The sequence below is a fragment of the Phragmites australis genome, chromosome 24, assembly GCF_958298935.1.
Source record: "Phragmites australis chromosome 24, lpPhrAust1.1, whole genome shotgun sequence".
Taxonomy (NCBI): Eukaryota; Viridiplantae; Streptophyta; class Magnoliopsida; order Poales; family Poaceae; genus Phragmites; species Phragmites australis.
This window is the reverse complement of record NC_084944.1, coordinates 17,208,971-17,222,198: the sequence shown is the minus strand read 5'-3', so window position 1 is coordinate 17,222,198 and position 13,228 is coordinate 17,208,971. Positions and strand designations below refer to the sequence as shown.

Genomic DNA, 13,228 nt, shown 5'->3' with positions numbered 1-13,228 from the left:
CAAGATTATTCATAACTAATTTCGGTAATTAGTTTAATTCCATGGTAACATGACATTGGTTACGCGTTAAATTATGCAGCAATACAAGTGTATGTTTCTCGACGCCGATGCACTCCTGGATATTCGACGACGAATCACTGAGTTCATGGTGTCTGACGTTATCAGCCCACATGGCGAGTTCCACTACAGAAGCCTTAAATTGTGAAGTCTTAAGTAATTATGAGTTGATCAGAACTTTGTAACATTTGTGATTCTATAATGAATACATTTGAACTTTGTAATATTTGCAATTCTGTGATGAAGCAAGTACTCCTACAAGTGTGTTTGTCGATATCTATTTGGATGCGTTGCTATTGTTTATAGGGAGAAGACGGCTGCCAAATCTTAGCTACGGTCGGTGTATCAGGAACCAGAGGTCCCCGAATCCCGAGGCCAGGCCAGCCACCCGCCACATGGCGCTATCCTGCGAGGCCTTTCCTGTAGGATGAGAAAAGTTCAAGTCCCGGGAGAAAGTGCTCGGGGCCACGGTCGGTGGCCCCCGAGCACCCCAGTTCCCCGATGATCCATGGAGTCTGAGTACCGGGAAGAAAGTGAAGAAAGTGCTCGGGGAGGTGTCCGGTCACCCCCGAGCACCCTAGTCCCCCGACGATCGGAAGAGCTAAGTTCCGGGAAGAAAGTGCTCGGGGAGGTGTCCGGTCACCCCCGAGCACCCTAGTCCCCCGACGATCGGAAGAGCTAAGTTCCGGGAAGAAAGTGCTCGGAGAGGTGTCCGGTCACCCCCGAGCACCCTAGTCCCCCGACGATCAGAAGAGCTAAGTTCCGAGAGGGAGTGCTCGGGGCTGCGTGCGGCAGCTCCCGAGCGCTCGGTTCCCCGAAGATCCGTGCAAGAGTGATCGGGAGAGAGTGCTCGGGGCTGCACGTGGCCGCCCCCGAGCATTCGGTTCCCCGAAGGTCCGTGCAAGAGTGCTCGGGAGGGAGTACTTGGGGATGTAAACAGTACCCCCGAGCACTCGGTACCCCGACGACCCAGGAAGGCCCCCGAGGGACCCACCATCGAGGTGTCAACCGGTCAAAGGCCCGAGGCCGCATTTAATGAGCGTGCGTGGTCTGACATCTCCAACTGCTCCCGCCACGTCAGTTCCTGCCATATTCTGGCAGAGAGGCGTGGGGTCATTAATTGCACGGGTCCCGTCCCGTGCCATCCGGCTTATCTCGGGATAACGTCGTGAGGATCAAGGCGTTCCGTCTGCCGCACTGCTGTGGCAGGGGAACAAGACAGGGCGAGCACGCCGGGTTGCTCTGCGGCTGCCCGGTGGGCCCTCTCCACGGCGCCCGTTGCCAGGGCATTTATGGTGACGGGCGACCGGGCGTGCGACGCATTTTTCACCCCCGTCACTTCACCCAGAAGAAATGATGATGCCCTTTCCATTCATGGCGTCTTAGAACTCGTGCCCCCTCCTTTCCGTTCGGGGCATGTCTCGGCCAGCGGATACTTAAAGCCGCCGGCAGCACAGAAGCAAGGGTCCAGAAGAGAGAAACCCAACGCCCAACCCCGGTCTAGACGAAGACCAGTCGGTCGAGACGAGCATCCATCGGTAGAGACCAACATCAAAAAAGACGAACAAGACCAACAACGAGAGACACTGTGAGCAAGGTCGAGCACAGTTCCATCCGAAGAACAAGAAGCCTGAAGCTCTTAGTTAGGCCATAATTCGTGTAACCAGCAACATCCTCGAGGGACTTCCTCAGGACAGTTATAGCATTCATACAGGAGTAGGGTATTATGCCCCCGTACGGCCCGAACCTGTCTAAACTCCGGTGCATTTACTCTTTCTTGCGCTAGGTCAACACCCCCACCACCGGCCGTTGCATTTATTCCCATTTATTTCTCCGACGAACTTATTCAGGATCATCCCCCCGGCCGAATCTCTAAAAAGGGGTCTCTCGGGATCCCTGCGACAGGAGTTAATCCTCCAACAGCTACGTTCTAGAATGCAGTCAGGAAACAGCTCATTCCTAACGAGTAAGAGAAACATAAGTGACAGGTAAAATATCTACCCGTCACTTATTATACATATAAATGATAGGTGAAGAGCTCACCCGTCACCTATAAATTTCTCCCCAGCATATAAGAGATAGTCTTAGATGATGGGTAATAGTTATTACCTGTCACCTTTGTTCATTATTGGTGACAGGTACGGAACCGTCACCGATGACTAGTCATCAGTGACGTATTTAGAGTGATAGGTACAGTACCCGTCACCCATATCCTTTTTCACGTAGTGGTTGCCAGTGCCGGTAAGCTGCTGCATCTACAGTTATGCGCATTTGCAGCAAGAATGATCGATCGAGGGATATGGGCTGGGTACATGGTCCACATGGATGTAGTGTGATCCTTTTTTTTTTTTTGCAACAGCAGGAGCATGCCTACACGGAACTAACCAGATCTGTAGTTCTTTGCATGCTGCAATGCCATTCTCTGGTTGCTCAGATTTCCTCGACCTACTTCGTAACTTATAAATGCAATGTTCTGTTGTTGGTTCTGACGTCTTAGATCATATGGCTGTTCTGTACATTTTTAGTGCGGCAGCTCATATGGTGGTGGGCATGGCTGAAATCTGAAGTATTAAGGCGTGCAGACTGCAGAGGGTGGTGTAGTAGGATGGTTGCACGTGGCCTTTGCGAGTCCAGTCTGACTTCCATGTACGAAAACAAAACCAGTCAGTCAGACCATAAGGCATGCCTAATCTTAAACAACATCAACATTCCATCTTTGTCAACGAAGAAAGAGCTAGCTAGTAGCTTCTTACAAAGGGTCAATCATGACAGGGACGATCATCTGTCAACATGAAGAATTGACCACGTAGCAACTTTCACCATAAGAAAAACACAAACTTTAATTTATATATGTATCCAATAAATTAAGTTTGGTACATACAGGCCAATATCCTTAGAACAAAAGCTTTATTGTATAAGCTGGAGGCCTGTAAGAGTTGATCAGTACCCAAGATACCAAAAGAGGTAAGGAGCCATGCAACATCACATAACAATAGATGTAGACCAACTAACTATGCTTCATCTCTCACCAATCTTTCTATGCCTTGATATCCTCTTTGCCAGGAGGAAACTTGCGGAACTTGGGGAAGAAGAAGGGCTTCTTCTTGATGAAGGGGAGGAGCTTCTTGAACTTCTCAGGGTCCGTCTCAGGGTTCTGGGTCTTCTGGTCGGCAGGAGGATGGTAGATCGGAGTAGGTTTCGGGTGTGAGTACTCTGGAGTGGGTGGCTTGTACGTCGGCATGGGTGTTGGGTGGTACACCGGCACGTGCGTTGGCGGCTTGTACTCTGGCACCGGTTTCTTGGGGATGTGAGGGATCACGATGGGTTTCTTGGGATGTGAGGGATCACGATGGGCTTCTTGTGGAAGAGGTGCTTCTTGTGGGAAGGGTCGCAGAGGAATGCCGAGGCGCACTCTTTGGATGAGTAGTGCATTTTGCCAGCGACTGCAATGAAGGTCTTCTTCTTGTCGTTGTCGCTGGATGGCCGGACGATCCAGGATGGCTCCTGCCCAGGGCATGGCTGATTGGCCGTGCTGTGGAGCTGTGCGAAACAGTCCTGCTTCAGCTCGCCGTCCTCACGGAGGAGGTCAGCCGCGAGGGGGACGCTGAAGGTGCCAGACTTGTCAACCTTGCCGACGGCCTTGGTTTCGAACACACCGTGGGCGTCCTTGCATTTGACCGCCACTTGAAGGCCTGAAGAAACGAAGGCAGCATTGTCAGGTAACCTTCCGAACAAGCTTTTGAAAACTCAAGAAGTTGCCTAGCAAAATGGCATAGTTGGAGCATAAGAACGTACCCTTGAAGACAGCCTCAGCTTTCATGTTCTTCCTGGTGCAGTCGGCGCACTTGGCCAAGCCGACGACCATGGAGGCCGCCTCACCCGCAGCAGCATCGGCGAACACTGCTGCTAACAGGACGGCGCAGACACCGACAAGCAGGCCTCGAGACAGAGCCCCCATTGTGGAAGCTTGGCTGGTTCTTGCGTGTTCACAAGTGGTTGTCAAGACTCAACTAGGTAAGCACTGGATGGATGGAGATCAAGGAGAGGCCTTGCCCGGTTTAAATAGGGTTCCAGGTGACCGAGCTCAACCGAAGCATTTGGCAGAAGTTAAGTGAAACCAGTGATCAAGGAGCTACCAAAATCTGGCACCGGCTTTGCAGATTTGGGAGTTAATGCCGTTCCAAGTTGATCATCCTCTGTCTGATCCACAGATCTACCTGGCTACCAGGCTAACCGCATCTTTGTGTGTTAACCTCCACGCATGCAGAGATCAACAATAATTGGCTGTATTTAAGGAACAATTATTGTTGACTTTTGTTGGAATTTTTGCAGAAACTTGAAGAAAAAATGTTCACAACCTCTCTGTTCTGCGGGCCTGTTAGCGAGTGCCCTTCATCTCATCCTCACGGTAGACCCTCTTTACTCGAGTGCAATGCAAGCTCTCAAGCTGGACTTTTGCACTAGATATGCCCCCATTTATTTCTCTACACAAGCTGAGTAATCCTGAAGGAGTGTCACACTGACAGTGGGCCCCACGCGTGCCAATCATTCGTCGGCTTTCTATATATATAGGAGAGTATCGGACGTGACTGTCCTTTTTTCCTTTCCCGCTGTAGCAAACAACAAGCATAATGATGCAAAAAACCCTTTCCCTCAAACGGGCTACATATCGGAAGATAATTAAAACTGAAATCAGCAACAAGACCTTTTGAGTCAAAAGTTACTGAAACTGATTGGAGGCTTGTATTGGAAGTTCAAGATTGGAAGTTCGAATTTTGTGCTTAAAAGTTTTCTCAAATTCTTGCCGAAAAATGAAGTGTGCAGGTGAAATTTTTTGGCCTCGAGTCGAAATGTCGAATTTGGAGGGTTGAAAGCTTAAGGGGAGAATGAAGAGCCAAAAAGGGAGAACAATCAGCGAAAAACTTTGTAAGGTGCGCAGATTTTAGCCGTCACTTGAAGGATTACGTGTTAGCCATTTGTGTGGAAGCACATTGTGCTTTGCACTAGCCTGTTGGTCCTTTGTTGGCCTCCATGTTCCTGCACAACTGTCACCCTTAGCAGTCTTGGAAGACTTCAAGCGTGATTTGTTTGACAGTTCCTTTCTTCATGGAGATCATTATTATTATTCTCTGCCGGAGGATATGGACATCTGGCAATGATCTCATATTCAATAATCAAGTTTAGCCTTCTCTCAATGGCCGCAAAGTTGAAATTCAAACACGGGTTTGCCATGGTTATCCACAAGGCAAAAGCTGGATGGTTACCTCACATTAGTGACGGGCTAGATTCCTTCATGTAATTTTTCGTTTTAGGTCGTGTCCGTCATGTTCATAAAAAATCACATTGTGCACAAGATTTTGTTCTTTCTTAGTATGTATTATACACAAGTGGTGGCATCTTTGGGTCATTTCCCAAGAAGCAAAGGTTCCAACGGGAGGTTAACCTAGCCTCTACTACTCTCTTCTCTTTGCCTTTCATCACATGTATATTTTCTTCGGTCACCATACCCCGTTTTCTCTAATTTGAAAAGTAAGAATATCTCTTGACAAACGAAAATTATCAAAATCCACTAGGGTGTCAACCCAAGCATTAGATGGTCCTTCAATGAGCAAAACATTTTTATTGTAAAGAAACAATATTAAGGAATAGCATGCAGGTCACATTGCCCATGACAAAACAGAAAAAACACACTTCCCTCAGAAACTAGAAAAACACACAATCCACTTTCATGGAAGCTAAACAAATAATCGCCCAAGCCTCACAAGTAATTCTCAGAACGCTTATTCTCCACGCACTAGTAACAATTAAACAACTCACAGAAAAATAATTAACAATGCAGCTTCATGCTTAATTTCCAGCTATGGAATCCGTAGCAAATTGGGTGGTGAACTCATGGATCGAGTCGAGTTATTCAGTGCTGGACCGGAGGATGGTAAATCGGAGTCGGCTTCGGCTGCCCGTACACCGGCGTGGGAGGGTGGTACTCTGGCGTCGGGGGGTGGTATTCCGGCGTGGGAGGGTGGTACTCCGGTGAGGGCTTGTGCTCAGGCACGGGGTGGTACTCCGGCGCGGGCTTGTGCTCGGGCACGGGCTTCTTGTGGAAATGGTCGTAGAAGTGCTTCTTGATCGGGGCGCAGAGGAAAGCTGAGGCGCACTCCGCCGATGTGTGGTGCATCTTGCCGGGGACGGCGACGAAGGTGCCTTCGGACTGTGGTACGATCTTGGACGGCTGCTGTCCGGGGCAAGGTGTGCCTGCTGCGCTGTGGAGCTGAGCGTGGCAGTCGGCGCCGGGGAGTTCGGCGGCGATGGGGACGGAGAAGGCGCCGGAGCTCTGGAGCTCGCCGATGGCCTTGCTCTCGTACTCGCCGTTGTTATTCTTGCACTTGATCGCCACCTGAAGACCTGTAAATGACCAAACCACAGTTTTCTCAAGCTGGAGAAAAAAAGATGAGCAATTGGATAACCAATCGTAAGATTTTATCAAGACTGAGATCAGTGGCAGAGTTGCTACATCATGTTGTCAATAATTGGACAAAAATAAATAGATGAATGTTCGTAAAAATAATTAATTGTTCGTTTAAATTTGACTTGAATAATTTTCAGCTAAGATTTTAATAAGCTGGGGTCTGGACCACTATTTCTAGTGATTTGAGCGAGTTACCTGTACTTCTAGCGATCCCGGCCTATTAGTAATAAATTGGCTGGCTTTCGTTTTCAAATTCAAGATTCGATTTGAAATTTCTAGCGAATCTTCATTGCTCCTCACATATAATTTTTGACCCGGTAAAGGAAACGCGGGTCTCAACGACTTCACCAAGAAAATATATTGCACTGGCGTGCATGCACAAAAGCAAGCCCGCACGTCTCCTACGTACCCTTGAAAGCCGCCTCAGCCTTCATGTTCTTCCTCGTGCAGTCGGCGCACCTGGCCAGGCCGACGACGACCGCGCCGCCCGCCGCGTTAGCGACGGCGATCACCATCAGCACGGCGCAGACGCCGATGAGCATCCTTCCTGCCATAGTGCTGAAATAGCTATGTGTTGTGTGGAGGAGATCGACATGGCGCCATGGCTAGCTTTTATAGACGAGATTGCATTGATCACACAGCTCGGCAGCTCCATGGCAGAACTGGAGCGGGTAAGCCAGGCATGCAGCGGCGCCGGTTTTGTAGATGGGAAATCAATTGAATCTCCATGCCGTCCCAACAAATTAAATTGAATTCAATTTTAGATCCTCATCATGATCTACATTTATATCGTGCCTACTGTAACACCTAATTTTTCTAATTCTAAAATTTTCTCAAAATTTGTTAAAGTTCAAATGAGCTTAAATATTTTATTTAAAAAGAGAGAAAACCCTATTTTATATGAAAGAAGAAGTAAATGACATAGGATATAAGTGAATATTTTGCATTCATGTGATTGAGTTAGGGTACCAGGGAGAGGTTAATATGTCTCAGCTGTAACCAAAGGTCAACGAACTCGGTGATGTGCGTCGGAGATGTAAGCTTGTGTCGAAGTATCTGATCCACCTTCCAGTTGAAAGTTCCGTGCAAACTATGTTAATTTTCCTCGTGACCAATTAAATAGGGAAGGGGCGATCAATTTAGGGGCCGCACCATTAAGCCATCGATAATTCCAAAATTTGGTCTTGTTGACATCACAGAGGGAAATGGTGGTAGAAGCCTGAAAAAGGCTAACGTTTGAAGCATCACAAGAGAGGTCGGTTTCAATCCATGGTTTGGATGTGCTTGCCCAATCATGACACATCCATCTCAGCTGTAGTGCGTGGGTGAACTTCTCAAGATTCAGGATTCCCAAGCTGCCCAGCTTGCGCGGTCTAAACACCCTTTTCCAATTAACCAGACAGTGACCCCCACTCACATTATCCATGCCTTTCCATAAGAAGGACCTTCTGATTTTGTCAATATTCTTAATCGCCCATTTTGGTAATGGGAATACCGTTAATAAATAAATGAGGATGGAGGATAGGACCGAGTTAATGAGTGTGAGTCTTCCGGCTTTGGACATAAGGAGACCTTGCCAACTCGGAAGATGTGAGTTGACATTTTCAATTAGTGGTTGCAACTGTGCCTTTGATGGTTTACGCCCCAGGGAAAGAGTAGCTAATTTGCTCAAGGTCCTCACCACAACAGATTGAGTGAATGAAGCTCTTATGAAAGTTTGTTGCAAGCTCTGAAATGTGGCCAAAACTATCTAGGATGAGCATGATAGCCAACAGCTCATCACGTTCCGGATTAATGAAGATGACCGCGTCATCAGGATAAGGAGATCCATTGTGACACTGTGTGTGATGCAATGGGGGCAAGGGGACACCCCGTCTCATGGCGCGCTCGAAGATGTAGTGTGATCTTTACTCGATGTAAATTGTGGGGAAATTTCTTATTTGCCATTGAAAAATATCCCTCTTCCCTCTATGCCACTCCAGGAAACAAATTTCCTTATCTGCCATCGGTTTCATTTTTGTTCCTTCCATACCACTCTGTTAGCCTCTTCTACCGTTGAAATTCATTGTTCACAGGTATTGTTCACTCACATAGTGGTTTTCTGTTTTTAAAAAAGCAGTGGTCTTTTATTTCTCTAAATATTCTAGAACTTCCGTTGTATATAAATAGAGCATTACAAAGAACCCACTTTTTCACCATATAACCTAGGTCTAGAAATAATTTTAGAAATTAGTCCATTATACAAGAAAAATATAGTATATTTTTTCAGATTTTTGAGATTTTATTTGAGACCTTAACAATTGTTAGAAGTTATAAAAGTAGTTTTTTAAAAATTTGAGTTTAAATTCTATACGGTCTTTTTGGTATCCAATTAAAATGTGCTGCACATAGATTATAAAATATATAAATTTTTTTTAGGATTTTTAGAAAACCAGAAGACCACTATGCTGATGAACAGTACCGGTGGACAGCAGAGTGGTGTGGAAGGAAAAAAAAAAAACCAATGGCAGATAAAAAAAAAACCAATGGCAGATAAAAAAAATTCGTTTCCCGAAGTGGTGTAGAGAGAAGAAGGATATATTCGATGATAAATAAGAAATTTCCCTAAATTGTAGGGCTGGCATATTACACAGTGTGCCTTATCGGTCAGTATGTAGGGATACTGGAATAATTTTACACTATGCACGTGTCGTATATGTAGGGATACTGGAATAATTTTACACTATTCACGTGTGGTATATGTAGGGAATTATGATGTTTCTTATGGAACCCCGGTTCCCTTAAGTAACGTAAGAATTTTTTCGTTTAAATAGTTCGTTAACGCATATGTACTTGTGAATATAAAATGTATGATCAAAGTATCACTAAATACTACCCATGTATATAAAAAATCTTTTGTCCTTGGAAAAAAATGATTAAAGGTCTGTTTGGAAGAGAGATTGCTCTATGAATATACACGATTTAGTTTAAAATTTTGAATTCTAGACCCCATCCTCCAAACAGGCCGTCACATTAATATTTGTACAGTATATTTGAGTAGATGTTAGTTTGTACAATACTTTGTTGGACAGAAGTGTTGATTTCAATCCTCTTCATGAATGCACGTGCATTGGCAAATTTGGTATTGCAAGGACGACCTACATAAAGAACGAAGTACAGATGTTACTAGGCATCCCACAGCGGATACAGATCTGGATCAGGTGGACCTAGAGTATACAAACGTTAACCTGTAGTTTAACTTAGACTACCCAGTACAAAATATCATTTGTTACTTCCAAGACTGTCACGTGAGATGGACAATAATCAATTGATCAGTAGATACAACACCTAGTATCGTATCGCTATTTCCAACTCTTCTACGGCAATTAATTGTTTGCATGTATTGTGATAAAATGTTTCTTATGAATTGTGTGTCTACTTATCCTTCCTTTTATCAGGTCCTATTTTTGTGTAAGATAACCTCCTTTTCTACTTTGAAAAAGACTGATTTTGGATTATGACAGGCTGAGCTGGCCCGAAATTGACAGAAGGACGGCCCAAAACGGTGCAGACCCTTGGTGTGTGTAATATATATATGGCGAGTCTATTATGCTTCTAGGCATAATAATGAACTAGTCAGTTATGACGGTACATATAGGTGAGTTATGATCATATGATAAAAAGTGTATAATTACAAGAAGTATTGTAGTTTACTGCTGCGCCACTTCTAGTTACGACTAAGAAAATAATCAGTTACGACAGCATAGATAGTTGAGTTACGATCATATGACAAAAAAGTCAGTTACGATAGCAACTATACTGCTTTTTGGATCGTAACTGAGGTGTGCGTAGAGATGACCCAGTTGCTATTACAGTTACGACTAAGAAAATAGTCAGTTACGATAGCACAAATAGTTGGTTACGATAACATGATAAAAAAGTCAGTTATGATAACAACTATACTGCTTTTTGGATCGCAATTAGGGGTGTGCGCAGAGGTGACCCAGTTGCAATCACATGATAAAAAAGTGCATAATTACGACTAGATAAGGTATCTAGTTACAATATAGTAACTAACTATCTTGTGAGTTGCAACTATACTGTTTTTTATTGTAACTGCGGGGTGGCGCAACAGTGAACTACAGTGCGCCAAGGCACATAATAGATATACAAAATTACATGTCCATTTTAAAATTAGCAAGAATAGGCTACCGTCACTTGATGGATGGGTGATAGCAAGGTATCGCCCTTTCGACAGGCAACACCTTGTAGGCCCCACGATTAAACAGGCCGGAATTAAATAAGGCCACTGACCTGGCGAACATATCAAGGTGTTGCCCACTGCTGTTGCCTGTAAGTGTCGCAGCGCGCCCCCGCAGGCCCATTGAAAAGGTGTCACCCATTCAACGGCCGACACCTTTTCAGTAAAAAAACATCACTTGCGCCCAACTAATGTCACACTACTGGAAAAATCATTTTTATAGACGGTTCGAAAACCCCGTGCGAGATAGTTTTTTGAACCATCTATGGAAAATAGTCTGTACAAATCAGATTTGTATAGATGAGTTTTGAACCGTCGGTACACAACTTTTGTACATATGGCTCCAATCACTAGCCGTTTGTACTATGGAACATAATAGACAGCTCGAAGTCATGAGCAGTTTGTGATATAGTAACAATACAGATGGCTCGTTATTAGATTTTTTACTGCTCTTTCCAAACACAATATCGAGGTCTTTAACCATATTGTGCACCTCTTGACCACTGTAGTGGCTTGGACATAAATCTCTCTCCCTCGTTCTGTCGAATTGTTCCTTCATATTGTGGTACGGGTGATACTTGTTAAGGAACCTACGGTGGTGCATGAACACTATTTTACGCGAGTGGGGTAGCCACATACTCGCGGTACCATCTAAGCAATGAGAGTATGCCGTGTCTACTTGTTTACTCTTGCTTGAAAGGTTACGTAGTGCAGGCAAATAATTGATCGTGTAGAACAACAAGATGCGTAGCGTGAAATTCTCTCTTTTATATGCATCCCATACTTGCGCCCCTTCGTTCCACAATATTTTTAGATCTTCCACCAATGATCTTAGGTATACATCAATGTCGTTCCCAGATTGTTTCGGGCCTTGGATAAGCAGTGACATCATCAAGTACTTGCGCTTCATACACAGCTAAGGAGGTAGGCTGTAAATACTAAGAACAACTGGCCAAGTGTTGTGCCTGCTGCTCATGTTCCCAAAAGGATTTATCCCGTTCGTGCTCAAAGCAAACCTTATATTCCTTGGTTCTGCACCAAAGTCATCGAAGATCGTGTCGATGTTTCTCCACTGGGGTGAATCGGTAGGGTGCCTTAGCTTTCCATCTTGCTTGTGGCCCTCTGAGTGCTAGTACAACAATTTGGTCTCTTTTCAATTCGCAAACAAATGCTTAAGACACGGAATTATAGGTAGATACCACACCACCTTAGCAGGAATTCCTTTCTTCACCTCACCGTCATCTGATTGACTCTTACGCTTGTATCGAGATGCTTTGCACACTGGACATGAATGCAAGTCTGATAGATCTTTACGGTAGAGGATACAGTTGTTTGGACATGCATGTATCCTTTCTACATCCATCCCCAACGGATAAAGAACCTGCTTTGCTTTGTATGTGCTTTTGGGCAGCTCGTTTCCATCTGGAAGCATGTCCAATAGGAGTTCTAATAGCGCCGTGAATCTCTTACCTCACCAAACATCTCTTGCTTTCAATTTAAGCAGTTCAAGCACGGATGACAACTTTGTGTTTTCCGGTTTGCATCCAGAGAACAATGGCTTCTTCGAGTCCTCGATCAAGCACATGAATTTGTTAAAGTCTCTCTGAGTACTCAAGTTCACATCTGCATCGAACAACATCTGATCCATCCTATCATCATCGTCTACAGCACCACAATCATCATCATATGCACCAAATTCCTCATCATCTTCTCTTCTTATGTTGACTTCGGGTTCTTCGATGATACCAACGTCTTCATGTAACACCTTCTGCTCTTCACCATATTTGGTCCAACACGTGTAGTCCGGTTTGAAGCCCCTGCTAATCAAGTGTGCTTGGATTTGTAGGGCTACGTTCTGTCTAAGAAAGGATCTTTTGTTTCTATAATCGCAACAAGGACAATATATAAATTCAACACCCTTCTTCAATCAATCCTCCTCGGCAGCTGCTAGAAAAGCCGTCACACCATCAAGGTACCCTTGATTTGTACGAGAACCGTACATCCAGCCACGATCCATCTACAATGTACGAAGTAATTAATGTCAAATCAACCTAATAAAAAAAATAGAACCAAGCTTTTCATCGAAAAAATAGAGCTACCATGCATGCATGCATGAATGAACCATACAAATGACAATTAATTTAAAAATAATTAATGATTACCATTATATTATATACATGAATACCTAAAAATAAGGGCAAACATTAATTCCAAACTTGTCGTTAAATACTATATAGTTATTGATAATTTTATGTTTAAATACCAAAAATCCAAAATTTGTCCGCAACACTAGATTAAGGCTGGTCATTTATAGTATCACATAATTGAACCTTCATCTATACGTTGAGCTTCATATATACCTAGAACCATCATGAAAAAAATCTAAGTCTAGATGTAGATATATTTGATTTTTCAAGACTAAATTAGAATACATATCTACATCATCTAATGAATAGAATAAAACT

General features: G+C 44.4%; 1 protein-coding gene and 1 pseudogene across 1 annotated transcript; both read right to left on the bottom strand.

Moving 5' to 3' along the window:
• Positions 1-2,879: 2,879 nt before the first annotated feature.
• LOC133907875 (proline-rich protein 4-like) lies at positions 2,880-4,207 on the bottom strand (annotated as a pseudogene).
• Positions 4,208-5,651: 1,444 nt separating this feature from the next.
• Positions 5,652-7,094, bottom strand: LOC133907659 (proline-rich protein 4-like). The gene is made up of 2 exons (XM_062349730.1): positions 6,933-7,094; positions 5,652-6,459 (listed from the first exon to the last, which is right to left on the bottom strand). The coding sequence occupies exons 1-2, from the start codon at positions 7,075-7,077 to the stop codon at positions 5,969-5,971; spliced, it is 636 nt and encodes a 211-aa protein (XP_062205714.1). The 5' UTR covers positions 7,078-7,094; the 3' UTR covers positions 5,652-5,968.
• Between the last annotated feature and the right edge of the window lie 6,134 nt (positions 7,095-13,228).

What these genes read in the sequence shown, in the direction of transcription:
- LOC133907659 (XM_062349730.1), bottom strand. Translation starts at nt 7,077, where the DNA reads ATGGCAGGAAGGATGCTCATCGGCGTCTGCGCCGTGCTGATGGTGATC. An exon ending in GGCTGAGGCGGCTTTCAAGG is followed by an intron (nt 6,460 to 6,932) that starts GTACGTAGGAGA and finishes GGTCATTTACAG; the next exon opens with GTCTTCAGGTGGCGATCAAG.